Below are 22863 nucleotides of genomic sequence, written 5' to 3' on the forward strand. Positions count from 1 at the left end.
ATTGAATTGTGGCAGTAAGGTAGAAAAATTAGGCTTCTGTGAATTTGACTTTTGAAATAAGGATGGCAGATGTGATTGCTGTGTATAAGGGAAAAAACCAAATTCTGCAGAGTAGCTTGCCAGACTTCCTGTGACCTGTTGAGTAAATAAATGACATGCTGGGTTTTTATGAGTGTGTTACCTGTTCTGTGATTCAGATATGCTAGTCCACATAAATTGCTTTAAGCAATCATAGCCCTTATGAAATACTTTCTGCTGGTTTCTGTCTTACAAAGTACTTTGGGCCTTGCTTAGATGTTATAGACAGTGTTAGCCTTTTTCCCTCTAACACACATACATTTAGTACTTAAAAAATAAGATCCTCACTAAAGCAGTGTCTTTGAAGTGCAATGTAAGTCTAATCTAGTGATCAACACCCATGTGACATGCCTGTGGAAGTCTTTGTCTTTGGGAAAGGTATGCTTCCAGTACACTCCCAGTCAGGAAATACTGGCCTAATCGGCATCTTCAGACTCAAACCGAGGATAAAGGTATGAGCAAACTATGTTCTTGACTATAGCAGAGTCTAAATGGAAGTAAAATGCCTATCTAGTAAGGTTATAATATTCTTCATGTGTAACTTAGTGTTCAGTCCTGGACTCAGTGGTGTGATTATTTTTCTCTTAGTAAGGAGCTTAGTTATGGTTTTCCTAATCTGTCACTAATTACTAGAAACTGAGGATAGTTGTGCTGATGTTTCTCATCAGGTTGAACTTCTGGGTAACCATACTGTAATTATGCTATTACGGATTCATATCTAGTTTTACTCAAGGAAAATGGCTCTCCATTCCAAATATTTTGGACAATGGAGAAATGAAAACAAATGCCTGTGTTTCTATTGAGTTTTTTATTTTTAAAAGGCTAAAGGAATGTTCAGGTTCTGTCACATAAAGCTCTGAAATAGCTTAACTCAGTGCAGTGGTGGGTTCTAGTGAGGATAATGTTTGGAATGTATGTTTGGAATGTTCCATAATGTTTGGAACAGACTTTTGGAAATATTTTCATATTAATCTTATGCTTTAAGGGCTTTGCAATGTTTTAAAATTAGTATATTCTAATATCAAAACCCAAACAACAGAAACCTTATGGGAGATGCTGAAGCTGTGTGTTTTATTAGTGTTGTAATATGAAAAGCTTCTAACTATGGTTTTAAAGTAATACTGATTTTAAAGTTCTCAAAGTCACCTTGCATTATTATTACATGTTTGTTCTTATTATTAAAGGCTTGTCAGTCTGTGGTTGTGTCTGTTAGGAAAAGTAATCTTTGAGAATTAATGTAATTTGTAATGCACATTTAACATACGTGACAAAGGAAGAGCATGTTTAAAATGTTCACAGCTCAATACTTGAAATTTGAAGTCAATGCTTGTGTATTTTCTTACATTGATTTGCGTGGAGTGTGGGGGAAGTTAAGTGTAGTTGCCACCTCTCTGAAATTTTGTGCTGATACTGTGTTTTGTGGCTGAAACATCATACAGATAATTTACTTTTCCTCAAGTTGTCTACTGTATCTGCTGAAAACCTAAATGTGTAATGGTATGGTTGGAATAACAGGCTATTCTCTCCTTTAAATGTGGGAATAGATTTGAACAAGTTAGTAAACTGGAGAGTTAATATTCAACAGAGATTGAAGTTGAAGTCCATGTTTGTGATGACTAGATTACAGCCTTAAGTGACTGGCAAGATGGTGGTATATGTAAAAAGGAGAGATTTCTAAGCTGCGTATTTTAAAATATTAATAAGTACTCAGCATGTCTTGCACTTTACTAATACATGCAATGTGGCTTCTAATTTTTCTGAGCTATTCTTCTCTTAGTTTTCTATCATTTCAGCCACATCTATGAGAGTTGCTGAAAATGTTTTCTACTGGATATGATAGTTGTAAGATCCTGACCAGTAACAGAGATTGGACTCTGAGAGGAAGTCTTATTTTGCAGAAAAAGGAGCTTATGGTGCAGCTGAGCCAAGCTTACTTAGCTTGGGGGAACTGTGTAGCACGAGGAAGTAACACAATTAGTTTGACTACAAGGTGAACTCAGTAACTTTAAAGATGGATGAAGAGTGCATGTATATGGAAGCTCTGAGAATCAGGAGTATAACTATTTCTGTGTATTCTAATTGACTTTAAGCTGTGGTTTCTTGTTAACATGGTACCTGCAGTTTCATCATGAAAGTTTTAACTGCACTGCTAATACTCTGTCTTCATGTGTGGATTATCATTATAAAATAATGTTACCGAATAGAAGGAAGACATTTTATGTAATACTATTACTGTACGGTCTTACTGTAATCTGTTTTTTTAAATAAGAAATTAACAGATGTAATTTACATTACAATTTACATTGCACCTAAGGTATCCTGGTAGTGAAAAAAGCCATTTGAACAATGTTTGTGTAATGCAGGGATTAGTAATACTTTAGCAGATGAGTTACAGCCCAATGTTTTGCATTGGTAGTGAATCCAGACAAATCAAAACAATTGTTGACCAATTAGTGTTGTAATGGTATAGGCTATAATCATTAGTGCCTATGTCTGTAACCTCTTGCATGAGTGGAAGGCAGAATTCTAGGATATCTTGCTGCTAATCAGATTGGTTGAAGCTCAGTTTGATCATGCAAAAGCTTTTGGTTGTGATACCCATTAACCAAGATTTGCAACATGTCCTCACACAAGGATTTGATGTGTGCTGCAGGTTACTGGCAGATAAATGTGGAAGTATTGCTGCAGTTGAGATCCTTATTCTGCAATTCCATTGAACAATGCCTTTTTTTTTTTCCTTCTTTTCTGGAAAAATGTAGTAATGGGCTGTATCCTACTCCAAATTTTTAGGGCACACATGAAGTTAAAATTCGCTGTGTAAGTTGTACCTGAGTTAATAATGTCTGTAAGAATTATGCTGGAGTCTCAAAAGTTTCAGCTCTGCATACCTGATGAGTATCCTGCTTCCCAACTTGTGGCAAGTGTTTGCACCTGTGTGTTATCACTGGCTTAAAATGATGCAATAAGATTAGGCAAGGTTTGAAGTTGTGGAAAGTATCAGCTGAAACAGAGGGAGCTGTGGGTTTAAGCTGCCTCTTCAGGGATTGTGACTAGTCCTGCTATTCTTTCCTGTTACTTCCAGTAACTACATCAGGCAAATGCAGATGTAACTGAGTATAGTCAGAACTCTCAACAGTAGCATCTCTCGACAGTGAGCTGCTGTTTTGTGATGGATTTCTAGTAACTGTGTGTAAGCAAGACTACTGCCACCTTTGAAACCCAACTGAGGTGTTCCGAAAGGGCTTCTTGCCCTATTGTGCCTGTAAAAAGAAAGATGGTTGGATGTGCCAAAATTTATGCTTGTGTGACATTGGTGTTTGACATAACGTCTGTGGTATTACACAGAGATTGTCACTAGTAGTCACAGTAGAGTAGAATAGTGTTAAAATGAATGGGGTGATGAATATGTTCCTTGTCTCTTCAGTATGGTTGCCTCTGCAGAACTAGGAGGAATTAAAAGTAATAATCTTTAGATTATTATTCATTAGAGCCACGTAGGTGAGTAACATAGCTAAGATGTATGGTGAGCAGACTTAAGTGGTTAGGAGCCATTTTTATAATACTTTTGCGTCTTAAAGACTTCTGCATTTGTGCTCATTTCTAACATTATTTGGCTTCACCTGTCTAGGTCAGTCATCTCATTTTGTTGTGTTAGATTTGTGGCATTCATCTGTCCCCAAAAAGCATGAGCCTTATGTAAATATATGGTGAGGGTTATGTGAACATGTGTTTGAAGGATTCAAACCCAAATTAAAAATGAGGTGAAATGAAAAAATTGAACAATTGTGTCAGCAGAGTGGCAGGTTTATTAATCTGAGATGTCCATTACAAGTTTTTGTTCCACGGACAGTTGGTATACAGAGCACCAGGGAGGAGTTAATTTGACAATTCCTTTTTCTCCCCTCCCAGCTGCTTTGCACCAGTTAGTGTTAGGAATCAGTAGTTACTACAGTTCTTTCTGGTTTAGGGAAGCTCCTAAACAGTGTGAAACCAGCATAGCCAGCTCATGTAGCTGGGGTTTGCCTTTAGCATATGTTGGGGGCAACATTTGGATAAACAATTCTCATGTACATCTGCAGCATTTCATGCTCCAGTAATTACTACCCGGGGGTGATGATCTTTAAGATTTTTGGGGGGGGGGGGGGTGTTTGGGGGTGGGTATGTTTTTACTGTGTAGAAGCTAGACTAACTTACCGGTCTCAGGATTCACTGAGTCATCATCTTCCACCAGCATACAAAATTCAGACTTGCTCAGATGTGACCTTGTGCACGTATACACTGGTGTCTGGGCTGACTTCTGTCAGGATCTGTATTCTGGATGGATTGTCATTCTGCTTAAGTGCATCAGCCCTTTACAACAACCCTTTACTCGCATTATATTTGTTCCTCGTATTTTAGCATTGTCCTATTTTAATAATTTGTACCTTGGAAATAGGTGATTATTTATTTCAAAATCTGTTTTTACTCCTGATTATGTCCCACCTTGACAACTCTCTGGTTTCATCGAGATATACAGTATATTTGACAGATAAACTATATAAGCAGGCCGTAAAATAAATTCCAGTGGGGATGCAAGGCTTCAAGGATGCACCAATACATTTTTCTGGGATGCTGTGGACCTTCTGGAAACAGTTTTGTGTCAACAGAAAATCATAATGCTTCTAAACAAAAGCCTTTTTGGAGACAATGGTGGTGCTGTTATGCCTGTGATTTTACTGTATATTTGGGATAGATTATACCACAGTTACAGAGTAGATAAGCAAGCTATTTTTGTGATATATTTTCAGAAACAATTGTGTTGAATCCCTTAGATTGTAACATTTAAGACAGTCTAGATGCAGTCTAGTGGCTACAAAAGTAAGATGGAACGATCTATGTGGTTTAGCTAAAGTTTTCCTGTTTTTCCAAGGTGCTAGAAGCCTGAATAAGTTCTGGCACATCAAATGTGCCCGCAGACTACACATCATTCAGTGTCCTTTAGCTGACAACCATACACAAGGTTGAGTTCAGGTATTGGATGGTATGATAGGTCCTTCTGAAATGCTTGGCAGTGGTATATACTAGAATTGGTGTGAAAGTGATGCTGTTCTGTAAGCTTCATTTATGTTTATGACATAGAAATGCTGATGTGCTAGAAAATTTTGTAGGCTGTGAAAAGCATGTGATGTGATTGTACTTGCTATGCTTTGATTTCAGTGCTAAAGAGCATGTTCAGTTGATTTACATAACGAATCAAAACAGTATCTCCCACAATGCAGGTCAGGATTTTTTTTCCAGAGGATTATTTAGGGATTACTTAGGTTTATTCTTGCAGGAAAAGGATGAGCCATACAGTGCAGTCCCACAGCTGTAATCCACCTTGTTGCTGAGTCCAGTTTACATCTTCCTTTCTGTTGGGGTTTGCAACCTTCCCTGCTGATTTCTGCGTAGATGGTTGGCCTCATCACTGCTCATCTGCAGAAGATGGACTGACATGCTTTACAGTCCTGTCTGCCTGGAGAGTTGCTAGCTTAATTTGGTGACAAATAACCCTCAACAGAAAGATCTATTCAGACGTCATTCCTAGGACTATAATAATATATAACCCCTAACAATATCTTTGATCTTGAAAGTTCCAAGTGACTGGATTCCTAATTCACCCAGTTATACATTCATTGCCAGATGGAGCAGTGTACTTCCTGAAAGCATTATGTGCTGCACAGCAGGAGGTGCATGCAAGCGGAACTGCTATAACAATACTAATGATGATCATTCTAGTGATGGGCAGTGTCTGCACTCCAGTGATTTATACTGTTGTTGTAAAGGTCTGGTCCACAGTGTTCAAGAAAAACTACTGGAATGCCCCTAACATTAGCTTACTAGTTAAAAATGCAGAACATATTTGAGTCTTTCATTTGAGTAAATACAGTCTGTCCTTTTTTTTTTTTCCCCCCCTATCCTTCATTCCTTCCAGAGAATATGGAGTTACATGTGGTTGATGCTAGGTGTAGGCTAGAGCTGTGAATGTGAACTGCTTAGCCAAAACAAGTCACCTAGAATTAAGATAAACTTTCACGGTTGCTCTGCTTCTGACATTTTTTGTCGAACTGTTATAAAACAGTTGTGGAAGATGAGTAATAGTTCTGGCATTAGTTTACATCTGTTTCCTCAGGCTGAGCTAAGCATCATCATCAAGGTTTAAAGAAGCAAGATTCGAGATTGCTTAAAGGTAGATTGTAGGACCAAGGCACAGTGAAGTTGCTCTGGAAATGCAAAACTGGTGCATGCTGTAAATAAAAGTTTGTGTCATGTTTCTCAGCTAAGAGTAAGGTCCAGTGGCTGATTTTCATCTTGGAGCTGTGCAACGTTATTTCTTACTGCAGGAATACTGCTGGGTTAACAACTTGGGAGGGAAGAAAAAGTGTCGTGGGGCACTTCCATCATGGCCCTGGGACAGAGTTTTCCTCTAGTACCACAGTGAGGAGCCAAGATGATCTCCTGTGGATCATGGAAAAGGTGAAGAGCAGAGGCCCATTTTCCATCACTTGGCTTCCTGCTGTGGGCACCTGCTCCCTGTGTGGCATAAGGAAGTGTATGATACAGACTTTTTTTTTAAATGCTAAGGAAAAGCCCACAGGAGGGCTGAAGGGAGATTATGCTCTACCCTGGGAAGGTCTGGCAGGAGGTTGCTGCTTTCTGTAACTGTCTCAGAAATACAAGTGGGGAATTCAAAGTACAAGACAGATGAACAAAGAAGGCAACAGAGTGGAACTAGTAATAGCCCCAGAGAAAACCAGAGCAGACAGGGAAGTGTGTTACAAAGTGCTCATCAAATTTACATGCAAATAGTAATGCTAACATTGTACATGATTAACCAGAATACCCTGCAAAGTCAAACAGGAATGAATAAGACAAAGACTTTGTGCAGTTCTGAAGCATTTGGCTGTTACTACTACATGAAACTGCTGGCAATCTGCTTTGTGAGCAGAGTTCATGATATCTGTGTTTACATGTTGCACACTGAATTTGGCAAAAAATAATTTAGTTAATCAGGAAAAGCAATTTATTATATATAGATCTTAATACTCTGAAAAAGTGCAAACTGTCATTCAAGTTCAAATTTAAAAGATGAAAAATTTCTGTAAGAAATTACATTGGCTAGAGCTTTTGTAAAAACTTTGGAGAAAATCAGCTTGTAATTAAGATTCTGACTGCAGAATTTTCAAACTCCTCTGGTTCTGTGATAAGGAAACACTTTGGGCCCATAGGTGTGGTTCAAAGGTAAGTCTGTCTTAGTGTCTTCTCACTGCCATCAGAGGCTACAGAAATCATTCACTAGAATGAAATCAGAAGACTGACCTTTCAAAACATTTAACCAATGCTGAAATTCCCACCACTTACAATTTTTGCCACTATAAACAAAGGAAAATGAATACTGAGAAGTATTTACACCAAGAAAAACAAAAATTTATTGTTGTGCCTCAGAGAAATACAAAGTATGTGGAGTGAAGCATGCTGTTAGTATTGCATAATCACCAGTTGTCTGTGCCTTTTACATAGGGATTTTTTTCCTGTGAGTAAGGCTTTTTCTTTGCATAGATTTTTTTTCCGCTGTTTGCTAACTCTTGACTAAATTTTCCTCAGGGTATCTGAATCATAGCTTATATAGTGCTGGTTGGTCCCTGCAAGGTCCTCAGAAGAGCCACAGAAAACTTTAATTCCGTGTTCCCTTAGCAGCATAATGTTACATAGTAGAAAGGGCATATGATGCAGGAAACAGCTTCTGAAAAATTACCATCTTCACCTTTTTACTTACTCTTGTGGGAGGTGTTGTGATGACTATCTGACAATTGCTTGAAATTCTGCAGCAAAAAGATGGAAGAAATTTGAATTGCATTGTCTTCATCTACATTCCTCTTGTTTGTCTTCACATATAATTAAAAAATGCATTTTCTGGGATACGTTTTGAGGCAATAGCTAAGTATTAGTCAGTTTTATATCCTATATGTTATCTCATTGCTGACTGAAATTCAAGACAAAATACAGAGCAGATATTGAAGGTTCATTATTCAGAACAAGTACTTTCCTGTAACACAAATAATACAGGAAAAGGAAATTCTGTTCTTTAAGCATACTGATGTAGTTTTGTCTATACATGAGATGTCTTGCAATTTAAGAAAAAATGGCTCAGGTTATGGTATCTCAAGGAAACACAATTTGCCTTTTATTTGCATTACTTTTCAACAAATGTGGAAATTCAGCATTTGTTTTTACACGGGACATTAAATCTCAGTATTTTTAATATGCAACTTTACAGTAATTGGCACTTCATCTTATTTTACTTTAAAATTACTTACAAGAGACATTTTTCTGGATTTTGATTATGAAACATTTTTTCTCTCTTGCTTCCAAGGCATGTCAGATTTGTTGTTTCTTTCATCTGATTTAATCATGCCTGATGCAATAAAACTTGTGTAAACGCTATGTAAGAATACAGGCGTCAAAGCCTGGGGGACAGATAATGGAGCAAGGATTTCACCAACACCTGCAAGGTCAGTTACATTTTTTTGCTTCACTTCCCTAAGGCTGATTCCATTGCAGATTTCAGTGTCTTGAAAGAAATGCATCTCTGCGCTGGCTCTTCCTACCACCTTTCAGAGGTTAATTCTGACCCGGTGTACACCTTCTATGTACCACAGATGTTTTGGTACATAGAGTCAGAGGGAAATTAGGCCAGAAATCCTAGTTTAATCCATGGAGGTTTGGAATTTTTTTCTACATTTTCCCCTTTTGTATATTCAATCACTTTGTTATTTCAAGGTTAGCATTTTTAATTCATTATTTCTCTGGCTCTGACTCAGAGAATTTAGCTAGATTGTTCTCCAGCCTTATAGTCCCTTTCATCAGAATCATAGTGCATATTCTTTAAATAGTGCTCATTTTCTTTGTGTATGGATTTACTTTCAAATAGAAAAAAAAATTAGCACAGTAGAGACACTATACAAGAAATACAGGAACTTGGAGGTTGGGCTCACTACCCACGGACTGGGGAAGAAAGGCAGGGAGGGATTAATGGTGTGTCAGTAGATGCCAGACCTCTAGTGGGCAGACTGGAGAACCGCTTGGAACCGTGAACATTATATGGGGGGAAACCCTATGTACTGTTGGGGGAGAGCTGCTGAAAAGTCTCTTTCAAAAGCTTATCTATTATTTATCTATAACAGTGCAAAACTGTTATGTCCTATCATTCATTGTAGCTTTCAGTAAGTGCAGAAGTCCCAGAAAATCAGTTAACATTGTCTGATTTTTTTTAACTAATTTCAAAATCTTAATTGCTGTTTTGACTGAACAGCTATACTAGGACATCCCCCAGACTGGAGACAAGAGGCTGGAGAGCAGCCCTGCAAAAAGAGATGTGAGGTCTTGGATTGGGGACAAGTTGAACATGGTCAGCAGTGCCCTGGCAGCCAGGAGGGCCACCCTGGGGGCATCAGGCCCAGCATGGCCAGCTGGGAAAGGGAGGGGATTGTCCTGCTGTGCTCTGCACTGGGGCAGCCTCACCTCCAGTGCTGGGGGCAGCTCTGGGTGCCAAAGTGTAAGAGAGATATAAAACTATTGGGGAATGTCCAAAGGAAGGCCATGAGGATGGTGAAGGGTCTTTAGAGGAAAGCAGTATGAGGAACAAATGATGTCACTTGGTCTGTTCATTCTGGAGGAGTCTGAGGTGACCTTATGGCAGCCTACAGCTTCCTCATAAGAGGAAGTGGAGAGGCAAGCGCTGATCTTCCTTCTGGTAACCAGAGTTCGGACATTAGGAGATGGAATGAAACTGCATCAGGGAAAAGTTCAGACTGAACATGAGGGAAGGGCTCTTTATTAAGAGAGTGGTTGATCACTGAACAGGTTCCCAGGAAAATGGTCTCCAAGCCTGTCAAGGAATGTCTGGGTGATGCTAGTCTGAGGTAGTCACAGAATATCTCAAGTTGGAAGAGACCCATAGGGATCATGCTGCAAGGAGCAGGGAATGTGACTCAGTGATCTGTATTGTCCCTTTCAACTTGAAATATTCTATGATCCAAAGAACTACAATGGCTGAAGAAGGCTGGAGTGCAGGAGGCCGTGGCTTTTCATTCCATACAGCTGATACCTGCTTTCAGCCACTGCATGAAGGATATTTAGGAGCTAGGAGTTCTGGACTAGCAATTAGACTTTCTTGTACCAAGGAAATTTCAATCTACAATGTGTTAGCCTAGTTGTTCCAGGACTAACAGTGGAAGGCAGGAGGAAAGAAGTCAGATACTGTCAGTGTTCCCACAGAAACCACACACTGCTCATTAAGACTCCCTTCCCCCTGTGGCAGACTAGAGAGAATTGGAGGCATGCCAAGCTGTGTGATCAGCAAGACCCACTTACTTCATGCAGCATTGGTGGCATGCCATGTAGAAGGGACTTCCCCTTTGAACATCCATCCCAGCACTGGCAGTCAGGGTGCCAGAAGACTGTGAACATCAGTTTAACCAATAGACATCTGAATTGCAACAATCAAATCTCGTCACTGAGATTGTTGTTATACCTTTCTACTCTTATAATTTCTTTCTCATTATTTTCCTTATATATTTTCTTAAGTGTTACTTTTATGCTTTTACATTATTACCATCGATAACAACAATCAAAATGGCTACATCCATCCTCTCCATTGCAACCAAATTGTTCTAAGGCAAACTCTACACACACACGCACATGCACATATATATAAAACCGCCAACCATTCAGTGTGTTTTCACTCTGTTATAGATACATATTATAATACTGGCTTTTTGCAAATATTAAAATGGATTCCTTATGTGTGGTGTTAAAGTAACTTTGTTATATAGTTTTTATTTCTGTTGTTAATTAAGCCTAGACATAGTAGTGAAATCGCTGATGTAAGTATTCTTGCGTTAAAATGCCTGCTTGGATGGGATAACATCCAATGAACATAGGAAGAGGACACCTGCTACAGATACGCCAACTATCAGCACTCGCCATCTGAAGATAGGTGAACCAAGGCTTAAAACCTGGAGGTAATAAGAATGGACTAAAACTACAACCAAGGAATATGTATGCTCTAAAAAGGTGGATCCAAGAAGATTTGCTAAATAGCTCTTGGAACGTGTAAACTAGTTTGGGGAAAAGTTTACTATGCATAAGGGTCTATGAATATGCAAGAGGCTGATGTAAGGGAAAAGGTATTTAAGGGGTGTCTCTGAAGATAACAGTGTGGTCTTGGCTGAGTGCCAAGATGCACCCGGCCGTAATAACCTTTGCTCTATGGTCCTTGTCTCCTATTATCCTTTATTAAACTTTTTAAATTTTCACAGGAGAGTGAATGTGTTTTTTACACACTCTACTCCACCCAAAAGGATCTATCTGGTCATTACTCAAATCCCTATAGACTATGCTTAGTGTGAAAAACATGTTCACTCTCCTGTGAAAATTTAAAAAGTTTAATAAAGGACAAAAGGAGACAAGGACCATAGAGGAAAGGTTATTACGCCTAGGTGTATCTTGGCACTCAGGCAAGAGCACGCCATCACTTTCTGAGATACCCCTTCAAAACCTTTTCTCCTGCATCAGCCTCTTGCATATTCATAGATCCTTATGCATATCCATAAACTAGTTTTCATTTTCCAGGTTTTACATGGCCCCTTCTCGGGTCTGGCTTTTTAGAGCATACGTGTTTCTTGGTTGTGGTTTTGGCTCCTTCTCTTTAATCACTTCCAGTCTGGGCCTTGGTCCTCACTGTCTTCAGACAGCGAGTGCTGATAGTTGGCATATCTGTAGCAGATGTCCTCATCCTATGTTCATTGGATGTTATCCCATCCAAGCAGGCATTTTAACACAAGCATAGCTATTTCACTAGTAGGTCTAAGCTTAATTAAACATCAGAAATAAAAACTACATAACAGTTACTTTAACATCACACATATAAAATCCATTTTAATATTTGCGAAAAGCCAATATTATAATATGTATCTATACCATTCAGCACAGTTAATTCTCTCAGGTACTGGATACCTTTTTCCATAGCATTCCACCTGCTTGGGTGCACTTCTAGATCGCGCTTGATCTAGTACCTTTCCTTCATGCTTGAAAGGAGTCCCCTGCAGGGTCTGAGTTTCTGTCCTCTTCCCAATCCTCTTGTCAGTGCCCACATCCCAGGGTCAGGGATCCCAGTTGCCCAGCTTTACTACTCTCTGGTTTCACATTGTGGGCTGCAATACCCCAGCACTGGGCCAGGCAGGTCACCAGAGACTCTCCTGACTGAAATCTTCTGCATCCCACAGCTCACCGACAGATAGAAATGGGGTGATTGATTATCTCTGGCCCTGCCTCTTCCTCCTGTTAAGAGAGCCCTGCTTCCTCCTCATTCCTTCCTGTGAGAACTGATTTGATCTTGCATTTCTTCTTCTGTGTAGGGGCGATTGCTACTGTCACCTAAACTGTGTGAAAAACCAAAACTATCTGACAACGATTTTAGTGTTAAATAATCAAGGCATTACTTTACTTCTGGCCAGAATGTTTTTCTTGCCAAGATGTGCAACAGAAATAATTTTATCCACACATAGTCTGGGTGTGCAGAGAATGTAATTTCATGACACGTGAATTTTATCAGATTTTTCACAAACTTTATACAGTCAAAATGAAAAAATTCGTTGGTTCAATGTTCATTGGTTCCAAGTTATGTAGTTCTTAGTATTCGGTTTCTCATTCGTTACAAATCTCTTTGCCTCCGATGCTAATTAGGTCCTCATCTCTGCTTTCCCTGACCAGGCGTCTCCGACCATGCCAGGGATGTTTGGAATGGATGTTCCGTTAATGGCCCTTGATGGCTGTTGCCGGCTGTTATCTTTTCTGTCTCTTCAGTGCTGCTCCCAGTTGAGATGTTAAGCTCATCAGGCCTCACCTAGTGGAGCAATGGCCTGAAAACAAACTTCAGATCCCTTCCTCCGGGCCAAAGGTGAACAAACTTGACCAAAGTTATAAAATAAAAAAATTTATACTTATATATGTTTTGCAACACTACCAGAAGAGGTTGTTCAGCTGCAGTCTGAGTGTCCACGGTGCCTGGTGGTCTGCTTTCTTGCCTTTCCCCTGAGCATGCTGTGTAGGGTCAAGCAACGTCCAGGAAAGAGTAGCCAGGGCCCAGCACATTGCATAACTTCGTGCCTCTCTGCTACACCAGTTATCCTTCACATATTATGCGACTTTATCAGGATCTCATAGTTGTTCAGGAGCAAGAGGAAATATGTGTGCTAATGTCTTTACAAATAATTTAATGGGTGAAGGTATGAGTGTTAACGTCTTTGAAATGGGTCTTACTGTCTCTACTAAATTCAAGGCAGCTTGTTTATTGTAGAGATCGGACAGCTTGGTTCCTGAGATTGACAACATTCTGCACAAGCCTGAACTTCTCAACTTTGGGGTAAAAAGACAGGTTCAAGGGAGCACATAGGGTTGGTGGTTTGGGAAGGCTGTACCTTCCTAGTACCTCAGCCAGTAGGGAAATAAAGAGGGAAACGTGCAGCCGGGAGTTTGGGATAAAGGAGGCTGCGCCCTCTGAAACCCCGAGAGAGAAATCCCGACAGGCGTGTGTGCCCCAGAGGACTCTCCCCCTTTATTTGAATGAAGTTGAAGGACTCCTCTGTCTCCTTTTTGGACATACATAGAACTCTGGCATTTGTGGATTTTCCAGACACGGGTGAACTTCCAAACCACTGAAGCACAATAATCCTTCAAAAGCTGGCCCATTTTTTCCCACATTCCATGCCACTCATGACTATCTACCCTCAGGGCAGATGTCTGAATAACCTCCCTAGAAATATCTAAACATGATGTAAACCGCACTGAGGAGACCTGCCAGACTTAGCAACAAGAACATGCTCTTCTTAACCATCCAAAGGGAATTCAGAATTCTCAAAAGCTCTTGTAACAGGAGTGAAAAGATGGGGAAAATCGTCCTTTCCAATTCTCCCCTGCCAGACTGGACATGACTATTAATAGAGTCCCAAAACGTAGTGCCTGAGGTAAGGGTAGGAGAGCAGCACTGAATAGATATCCCAAATGACCCTCACTGCCCTTGATGTTATCATGCCATGAACTTATGTCACACAGTACAGCAACGGAACAATCCTGATCCCTCTCCCTCCTCTGAAAAACACCGTCAGGACGAGCACATAGAGGAATGTACATAGGGTTAGGTACAACACCCACACCAACAGACAAAGCTACACTGTGACCAGTGGCTCCCTACCTAATACAGCAAATATTTAGATCAAATTTGTTTCTAGTTACCCCTGATCGTATCTGTAATCTCAATCCTTCCTGGCCCATAGTAGGTGCCAAACAAGACTGCTGTGGTTTAGGAACCGTACTGCCCAGTTTAGTGCTCCCACTGAGAGATGCTTCAAATGCACTGCCACTTTGCTTGCTCGCCCACTCCCTCTCTGCTTTCCCCTGGGGTGAGATTGAAAGGGAGATTCGAGGCAAAAAAGGTAAAGATCACAGGTTGAAATAAAAAAAATTTACTGGACACAGCAATGAGGTAAGAAAACAAGCATTAACAGCAACAATGTACAAAAGACAGAGCGATTCACATGCAAAATTGCTTACTGCAGAGCTCCACCAACCCCAGTGCAACCAGTCCACCCTGACTGGAAGGAACTCCTTCACCCTGGAAGGGTCCACCTCCTACTCTTAGCAATGAGGTGAGGTGATACAGAGTAAACTCTCCATCCTAGCCACCCCCTCTCTATCGCAAAAATGAACCCTGTTCTGGCTCCAGCCAAAATAAATATAAACTGGGGGTCTCAAAAACTTCACACACAGTGAACATTTTGGTATTATTAACAATACAGGTATCTATCTTTTGTGGTGATATCCCTCAATATCTAAACACATTTGTTCCTGTGAATATGTATTGATAATGTGATGAAGTAGGACACTTGGCATAGTGCCACCCACTGCACTAAGTGTAAACATTTAGATGGTCAAAACTGGGTTTATTTACAAATAATTTCATGCATGACAACTGACTCTTCTAAAATTATACAAAATAGGATGACATTGCACATTTGTATTAACAACAGTGAAAGAAGAGGAAGAACACTAAAAAGCTTAACTAAAGCCAGCAAATAGTTGCACTGAGGTAAAGTTACAAAACAACCAACTCTTGTTACTGATTAGAGCTAAACAGCAGTTCAAATCTTCAAGCCAAGATGTGGCACCTGCAGAAGAGCCAATCACTATTCCTTGATATTTTGAAGTAGCTTTAATAAATGAGACTCAATAACCTGCTGAACTAAAGCAGAGAAAGAGATGAGGTTAGTATTTATTTTTTCGCTATTTTCAGAGTTATACTGTTTTTTCTAGCAGATATCTGCTTGTCCTGTGCAATCATATAATAAAAACCAGACATGTATAAATTCACTCTGTGAATATGTCAGCATTCCTTCAGAAAGTAAAAGCCTTATATAATGCAAAAACAATACTCCCAGATAGGCAAACAATGTTTTGGGGGGTCATCACCAGTTCTTTGGTTTGAACAGACTGATAGCAAATGGAAAGCAAATTTTTAGCCTACAAACAGAAAATAGGCAGAAGCATGTATGAGAAACTTCTGTGAAGCACTTGGAGATTGAGCTCTTGAAGCATTCTTCTATGTAAACTCCTGTGAAGTTGGGCTGTGCTTGTTTCATCTGGGGTAGAGTTAATTTTCTTCTCAGTGGCTGGCATGGGGTTGGTTGTTTTGGATTTGTGCTGAACACAGAGTTGATAATACAAGATGTTTTTGTTACTGCTGAGCAGGGCTTGCTCAGAGCCAAGGCCTTTTCTGCTTCTGGTACAGCCACACTGGGGAGGGACTGGGGGTGCTTGGCAGGCTGGGAGGAGACAGAGCCAGGACAGGTGACCCAAACTGACCAAAGGGATATTCCAGACCATGTGGCACCAAGCTCAGTGTATAAAGTGGGGACAAGAAGCAGAAAGGGGGGGACACTTGTGGTAATGTCATTTGTCTTCCCAAGTAACCATTTTGCATGATGGGCCCTGGCTCTCCTGTAGGTGGCTGAACACCTGCCAGTGCATGGGAAGCACTGAATTAACTCCTTGGTTTGTTTGCTTGTGTGCACTTGTGTGCAAGACACTGCTTGTGTGCAAAGCCTTTGCTTTCCCTATTACACTTTTTCTCTCCCTGATCTCTCTGGTGGGGGAGTGAATGAGTGGCTGTGTGGGGCTTGGCTGCTGCCTGGGGTTAAACCATGACACTGGCTCATTCATAAGCACAAGGCAGTGCTTGGAGAAGCTACACATACAGTGCTCAGCTTACTTTTTGATTCCATTCATTTCTGTAACAGCAGACGTTTCACAGGTTTCAAAATGACAACAGCAGTGAGGGAAAAAAACAATAAGGAGTCCCTTCTTTGCTTCTGGTTTCCATAACCAAGCCAGATATTATAATTCACTGATTACTGTCTGCCTCAAGACAAACTAGAGCTAGAGCTGATCTGACTGAACAAGGTTTAGCGAACTACATAACATCATTCCAGTCAAGTAGGGTGATGGGTTCAGGAAGGTTGCAGGCCTTATCTGATTCATGGCTGCATCAGCCCTAAACACCATTATTTGTGTCCAGTGATATAGAGCCAGATCAGGGACATTTTCTTACTAAGTACCTGACTTTCTGAAACAAGAATGGAAGCTCCTACCCATTTTGGCCAAATGCATTTAGGATTATTAAGACTTGTTGGACAGGTAACATGTTAAGAGCTGCAAAACATCTATTGGGCCATTACAGCAGCATAATGAGGAGCTGCAAAAATTAATTTTTTTTAAAGGGTTTACATTTGCAATACTCACCACTCCGATAGCCCAAGGCTACAGCCAAATCCATGGAATTATAGCCAGCATCTGTTTCAATGGTTGGATCAGCACCACTCTCTATGTAAAACAGGGATAGAATCTTACATTTCTGACAGTGACAACTGATCATACATTATTAATGATAATTTGGACAGTCTGCTTACCAAGAAGAATTTTAACACATTTCACATGGTTCCCATGTACTGCATATAGCAAGGGTGTGCCTCCATTCTGCAAAAGCAGAGAAATGCCTCAGACACTTAACGATTAAGCAGTCTGCAACTGTAATTCCTTAATATACACAAATATGCTTCTATGTACCAGTAAGAGACTTCCTAGGTTTTATAAAAATGAGGTTCAGTTTTAGATCTTCACAACTTCTATCATTTTTGTAGACTGTTCAAACACTAAGATCACACTTCAACAAGAAGTCAGCATTGGTCTCATTCTCTTTCTACCAAGAAGTCAGAACTAGTAGCATTACCTTCTCCTATCCTATAGAAGTTTTGAAACTCTCAAGTATTTCAGAAGAGGTAGAACAATTTTTAAACTCAGGCCAGTGCTATGTCCTACTTCAATTTTCTGACCAAAGCACCCTCTGACTAAATTCAAGCTAGAATCTTACCCAGTCATACTCATTGACATCAACTCCACAGTCGAGCAACATTTTGACAATATCAGTGTATCCTTTACTACAGGCCAGTGAGAGAGCACTTTCTCGCCCCTTGCCCAGAATCTGAGGATCTGCACCCTGAAATAAAGTATCAATTTAAAAAAAAGAAGCAAATTCGAGGTTTTACACAGACCTTAACTTTAAAACTTTTAAGCTTGTAGCAGCATTAACAAACTTAGGAATGCAAAACAAACTAAAGAGTAAATGAATTCAAAATCAATTGTGATTCTTTCCTTACATTTTGGAGGAGAAATTCGACTACTGCTATCTGCCCATGAGCTGCAGCCCACATCAGAGGGGTAAATCCTTCTTCATCCTTATGATTGATTAAATTTTCTGTTCAGAGAAAAATATATAACTTAGTAATCCTTTTCTCACTGCACTGTATCAGCTGGTGAAATATGTTGATGGTAACATTTATTCACCAGGAACCAGTGTGACCTAAATATCATTCTCAACTTTAAAAACAAAATTCTGTCCCAGTGGTGGTGGTAGTATCTCTGTCCAAGAAAGAAAAACACATCCAACTGACCAAAGAAAAATTTCAGCCTTTAGTTTAATAATTTAAAATTCAAGTTTTTAAGCTTTATAAATCAAACTCTGTTTTTACTCAGAAAATTACAAGCTGTCTATAATCTGGGCTTCACCTTTGTAAAGAAGATAAAGGATGTTTGAAAAATAAAGAGGTACATCCTGTATTATACTGTAGACTGTTTTTTCAATAGAGTGAGCCACACAATTTTGTAAAGAATGAACTTATACAGCAATATAGGTAAAACAACCCCATTCCCCACAAAGTTTGTGTAATCAATAAGGTGGTCTGTGAAAACAATTAAGGTCTACATCGAGTGCCGCTGGAAGAAGAACTTCTTTTAACAACTGGCTGACAAATATTTCAGCTGGATTTTATTTTAATATCTAAGTACTTTATAAATCCCATGCTTATCATAGCATCAAAATACGCATTTTTAACGGCTACCAACACTCTAGAATTTATTTGCTTTTCATATACACGGCTCAATACAAAGTATTTAGACTCAGTGACTCATTACCTGTTTTCCAGTAAACATTTCAATAAGGATGCACTGAAAGCACGGGTGGTTACTATTAGTGCAGTAAGAATATACTACTAATGTTACTAAATTCATAAATATATTAGAGAGACCTGAAGTTTTGCACATGTATTATGGACACACAAATGCCACACTATTCAGAATGTGTTGTACTATTACACTGCAGGTGTGAGGCATGGCTTACATTAGTGACATGCAGATCTTTATGCTGATTGATTAAATAGAATTGGAAAGCCACCATCAATACGAGTATGATTTAAATGACAAAGATAAATTAAAAATAAACTTAAATAAGTTGCTTTGACAGAATTAACATGTTCCTTTTTTAGTATCATGGATTACTTATATACCCCTAGAGAACAGGAAGAGCAAGGGGTTTACCTACTGCTATTAACATTAATGTTTTAATTTAAAATGCAAATGATACAGTGAGTGAGCAACAGATTGATACTAAATATTAGTCCACTTCTGCAAAGAACAGATACCTCAAACGTCCTCCTTTGGTGAAAAGGTCAAACACAACAGCATAAAAATGGCCCAAAGAAAAAAAAGAAGGCATTTAATCTTCTTCTGTCTCACCTTGTTCAATACGTGTGGCCAGATATAACATTTCTCCCTGAGCAGCCAGCTGATGAACAGATAAAGCTGCAAAAAAGGAAGCAAAAGCCATGCTACATACAGCAATTTTAATTCTGCTCTATTTAGAGCTGAGCATAACATGTCCATTGACTTCAGCAGTACAGAACTTGGAATCAAGAGTGTAGATGATTCTACCTTAGGCTCTGAACTTAAATCACAATTAAACCATTGAAAATTTTCTGAAGAGTTTTGTAGATTTAGGTAATTTTAAAGCAATGGAGCAGTTATTCTTGAAAGCAAGGATACTTCCCACACTGACTCTTTACAAAGTAACATGCTGTCTTCACTACTGTTTGGTCAGCAACCCAAGATTACTTTAAGACACATTTATTAAGTGAAAATAAACACATTTTGATAGATTAAGGAAGTTTAATTTAAAAATCACACTTGAATCACTAGAAGATCTGTCCTACTAGTCAACAAAGGAAGCCTCTAGTGTGTCTCCCACTCCCTACAATGTGGAATAGATTAGACATTACAAAACTATACATAACTTGATATATAGAGGAGAAAACAAAGATTGAGGGATTTCTTTTGTTATTGCAGAGATTATGCATAAAAAACCTCCGATCCCACAGAAAACTGCATGGGTGCATGGTTTTGATGACTGCAACTTGGAGCAGTCCTGAAAGACAATCAGGAGGCTAAATGCAATAAATTATCCACATGATGTAGTAACAAAATTAGCTAATGATTACATTAACTGTAAATGTTCACTGTCCTCCTCCAAGTCACCACATGAAAGTTGAGTTTGTTCAGGAAGATGGTGTATTTTGTTCAGTGGCCTACACTGCAGCTCCCGATTAATTTTTTCCATGCAAGTAGCATTTTTCTTTAAAAAAGAGTGACTTGTAATTTATAGAGAAAATAACTTACTACAAAGTAAACTACAGCAAATTAATTTAAAAAGGCAATGCTTGACAATTCAGAAAAAAATCCCACCAGAAATAATGCTTCCTTGATTTTCAAGATCTGTGACAATCATGACACAGTATTCGATATTTACATTACATCTTAAGTATCCTGCAGCATTTACCAATCATCTAATTTTAAGATGCACAAGTTCTGAAAACATGGGCATGAAGTACATTAACTTACAACTTAGAATCTAATTTTTGATTTAAAAAGTATAGGTAAGGAAAGACTATCTCAGTGGTTTTTTCCTATCTTTAAGTTCACTGCAAGACCAAACAAAAAAACTGCACAAATTTGTCAAGCATCCAAAATATAGTTCACAAAATAATTAATAGAATGGCAGAAAGATACTTACAGTTTACAAGTAGAGGTGTTGTAGAGACTTCATTTCCCCTGTGTTTGTTAGTTAGTGTAGTTGATTGTTTTATTGGTGAGAAATGCTTAGTAGTTGATGGAGTATAAACATGTCTTACTTGGATACCAGGGGAAGGAGAAGTGTGGCTGTTGCACTCAGCTACATTGAACAAAAAACAGAGAGGATTTCAGTACTAATAGAGCATTAAAAGCAAGCCATAGATTCTAAGTCAAACTGTAAAGCACTGAAAAGTATCACAAGACCTTTAAAATCTATGTTAAGAAAGCTTTGTGACATGTGCTTTTCCCACTGTGTATTGTGAAAGCTGAATAAAAGGCTGCATTATAATGTTTCTAGCATAAAACAATTACGCTACTTCATAAGTTCAGTATGGCATAATGTCACCCAGAGACAAGTTAGCATCTAAATGAGGGAAGCCTTTGTCTTGATTTTTCAACATCCCTGACATGGATTTATTACCTAAGAAGGCTCTACTTGTCATCTTCTCATAAAAATTCTCCAACGCAACAACATGATGCAGCTCTGGTCAGACCTGCACTCAGGTACCTGCTCAGCCTTTGCCTGCTCCCTAACCAGTCCACTGCACGAGTGGAGACAACATTTATTAACTTCTTCACCAGGGCTCTTCTGACTCCTGGATAAAATTTAACAGCATTATAAATGTCTGATGAATACTTATCCAGGAGAAAGACAGGACCCACACCCTTTTCACCCTCGTGAAAAGATACAACGTGCTGCTGAAAGCTATTGAAGTGCCCATAAAGTGCTTTCAGCAGTGTTTTGTGAAGAAACATACTGCTGTAGGACATGCCATACAGAATGGCATGTGCTACAGCAGTATGTTTTCCTAATTAGCATCAGCTAATTAGGAAGCTTGTTTTGCTAATTAGCATCAGCTCTTACTAGTTTCAAAAACTTTTTGTGCCCCTGATTCTTCAGTTTATATATATATATTCGAAATGTAGCATAAGAATTAATATTGGAGAAAATTTTTATATTAATAATCCATTAAGCATATTAAAAAAACGTTAGAGGAACACATCTTAGAAAAGTGATCAATACACATATAGCACAGAAATTCTTTTTTTAGAAAGCATAATAACTTAGCAAGATGACACAGTACACAGATAATATTTTGTACCATAAATTCAACCTTTAAATAAGACAGATGCGACTTCAAGGTCAGAGTTGACTTGATCTTGAATATTTTTACTGTCCTCCTCATTCAAAGACTTCACAAATCGTGAGCAGACATTCATATCAAATCTATTGGGCAAAATGAATTTCATCCCCATGGTGACGCTCTGAGCTGGGCCCTCTTCTGTGCTGGCGTCAAGCTGATGCTCCACTTTAATGTCTGGCATGGGTGGAAGGCTGTAGCTGGTGGTACACTCTTCCACAATTAACTGGGCCCCGACATCTAAGTTTGCTGAAGATGCCATGATCTCAGTCCTGTACAAGTTTCATGTAAAATGGTTCTTCATTGTTTTCAGCTGGAGCAATTCTGGCCAGCCAAGCCAAATTTTCTGGACAACCTGCAACTGAACAGACATAACACTGGTTGAGAACATTCTGGTAAAACAATGCATAAAGACACATTAAACTGTTTATGGCATTTATTTTTGTCAGTCAAAACACCGGTGAAATATCAATCTTGTTGCTGTCAGAAGTTAGTGACCAAAACGTAAATATGTTTCAGCACCTGGATGTTTAAACCAAACTCTGCTATTAAGCCAGTAGGAATTTCATCCATGTGAAACGACGCTTCAGAATATTTGCCTAATTGCAACAAAAAAGCCCACACAACAACCAGATTTATACCAAGCTAAGAACAAGCTATAGTATGACTTTATTTCCCAGAAACATTAGACTTGAGGGAAAAGTTAAAGCGACTTTAAGTTCCCATATGTCTTTTGCAACCTAAGTAAAATAAACTGCTTCTACTACATACGTAGGAAAACAAATCCCGTTAAACCAATAAAGGCAACCGCAGAATACCTGTGGCTTGTTCGCAGTACCGCGGGAAGTCTGGGGCGGGGTCGCGCTTCGCGCAGCTCCCGGCACGTCTGGAGGAGTCCCCAGTCCCTGGAGGCAGCCGGTGAGGACAGGCCCCACACCGCTAGGGCCCGGGCCCAGCCTCGCCTCGGCTTTCAGCCGCCGCCGCCGCCGGCACTGCCGGAAGTGCGGTCTGGCCGCCCCGCCGATTGGCCGGCGAGAGGCGCGCTCTGATA

The 22863-nt window shown here is 39.4% G+C and overlaps 1 protein-coding gene across 1 annotated transcript; it reads right to left on the minus strand.

The window, feature by feature from the left end:
• Positions 1 to 14605: 14605 nt before the first annotated feature.
• Positions 14606 to 22831, minus strand: ANKRA2 (ankyrin repeat family A member 2). The gene is made up of 9 exons (XM_071425180.1): positions 22631 to 22831; positions 21786 to 22173; positions 20612 to 20770; positions 19282 to 19347; positions 17868 to 17965; positions 17582 to 17707; positions 17121 to 17187; positions 16954 to 17034; positions 14606 to 15397 (listed from the first exon to the last, which is right to left on the minus strand). The coding sequence occupies exons 2-9, from the start codon at positions 22072 to 22074 to the stop codon at positions 15342 to 15344; spliced, it is 942 nt and encodes a 313-aa protein (XP_071281281.1). The 5' UTR covers positions 22075 to 22173; positions 22631 to 22831; the 3' UTR covers positions 14606 to 15341.
• Positions 22832 to 22863: the final 32 nt, after the last annotated feature.

Source organism: Agelaius tricolor, unplaced genomic scaffold (genome assembly GCF_023055355.1).
Source record: "Agelaius tricolor isolate 1412-34295 unplaced genomic scaffold, bAgeTri1.0.p SCAF_4, whole genome shotgun sequence".
Classification (NCBI taxonomy): Eukaryota; Metazoa; Chordata; class Aves; order Passeriformes; family Icteridae; genus Agelaius; species Agelaius tricolor.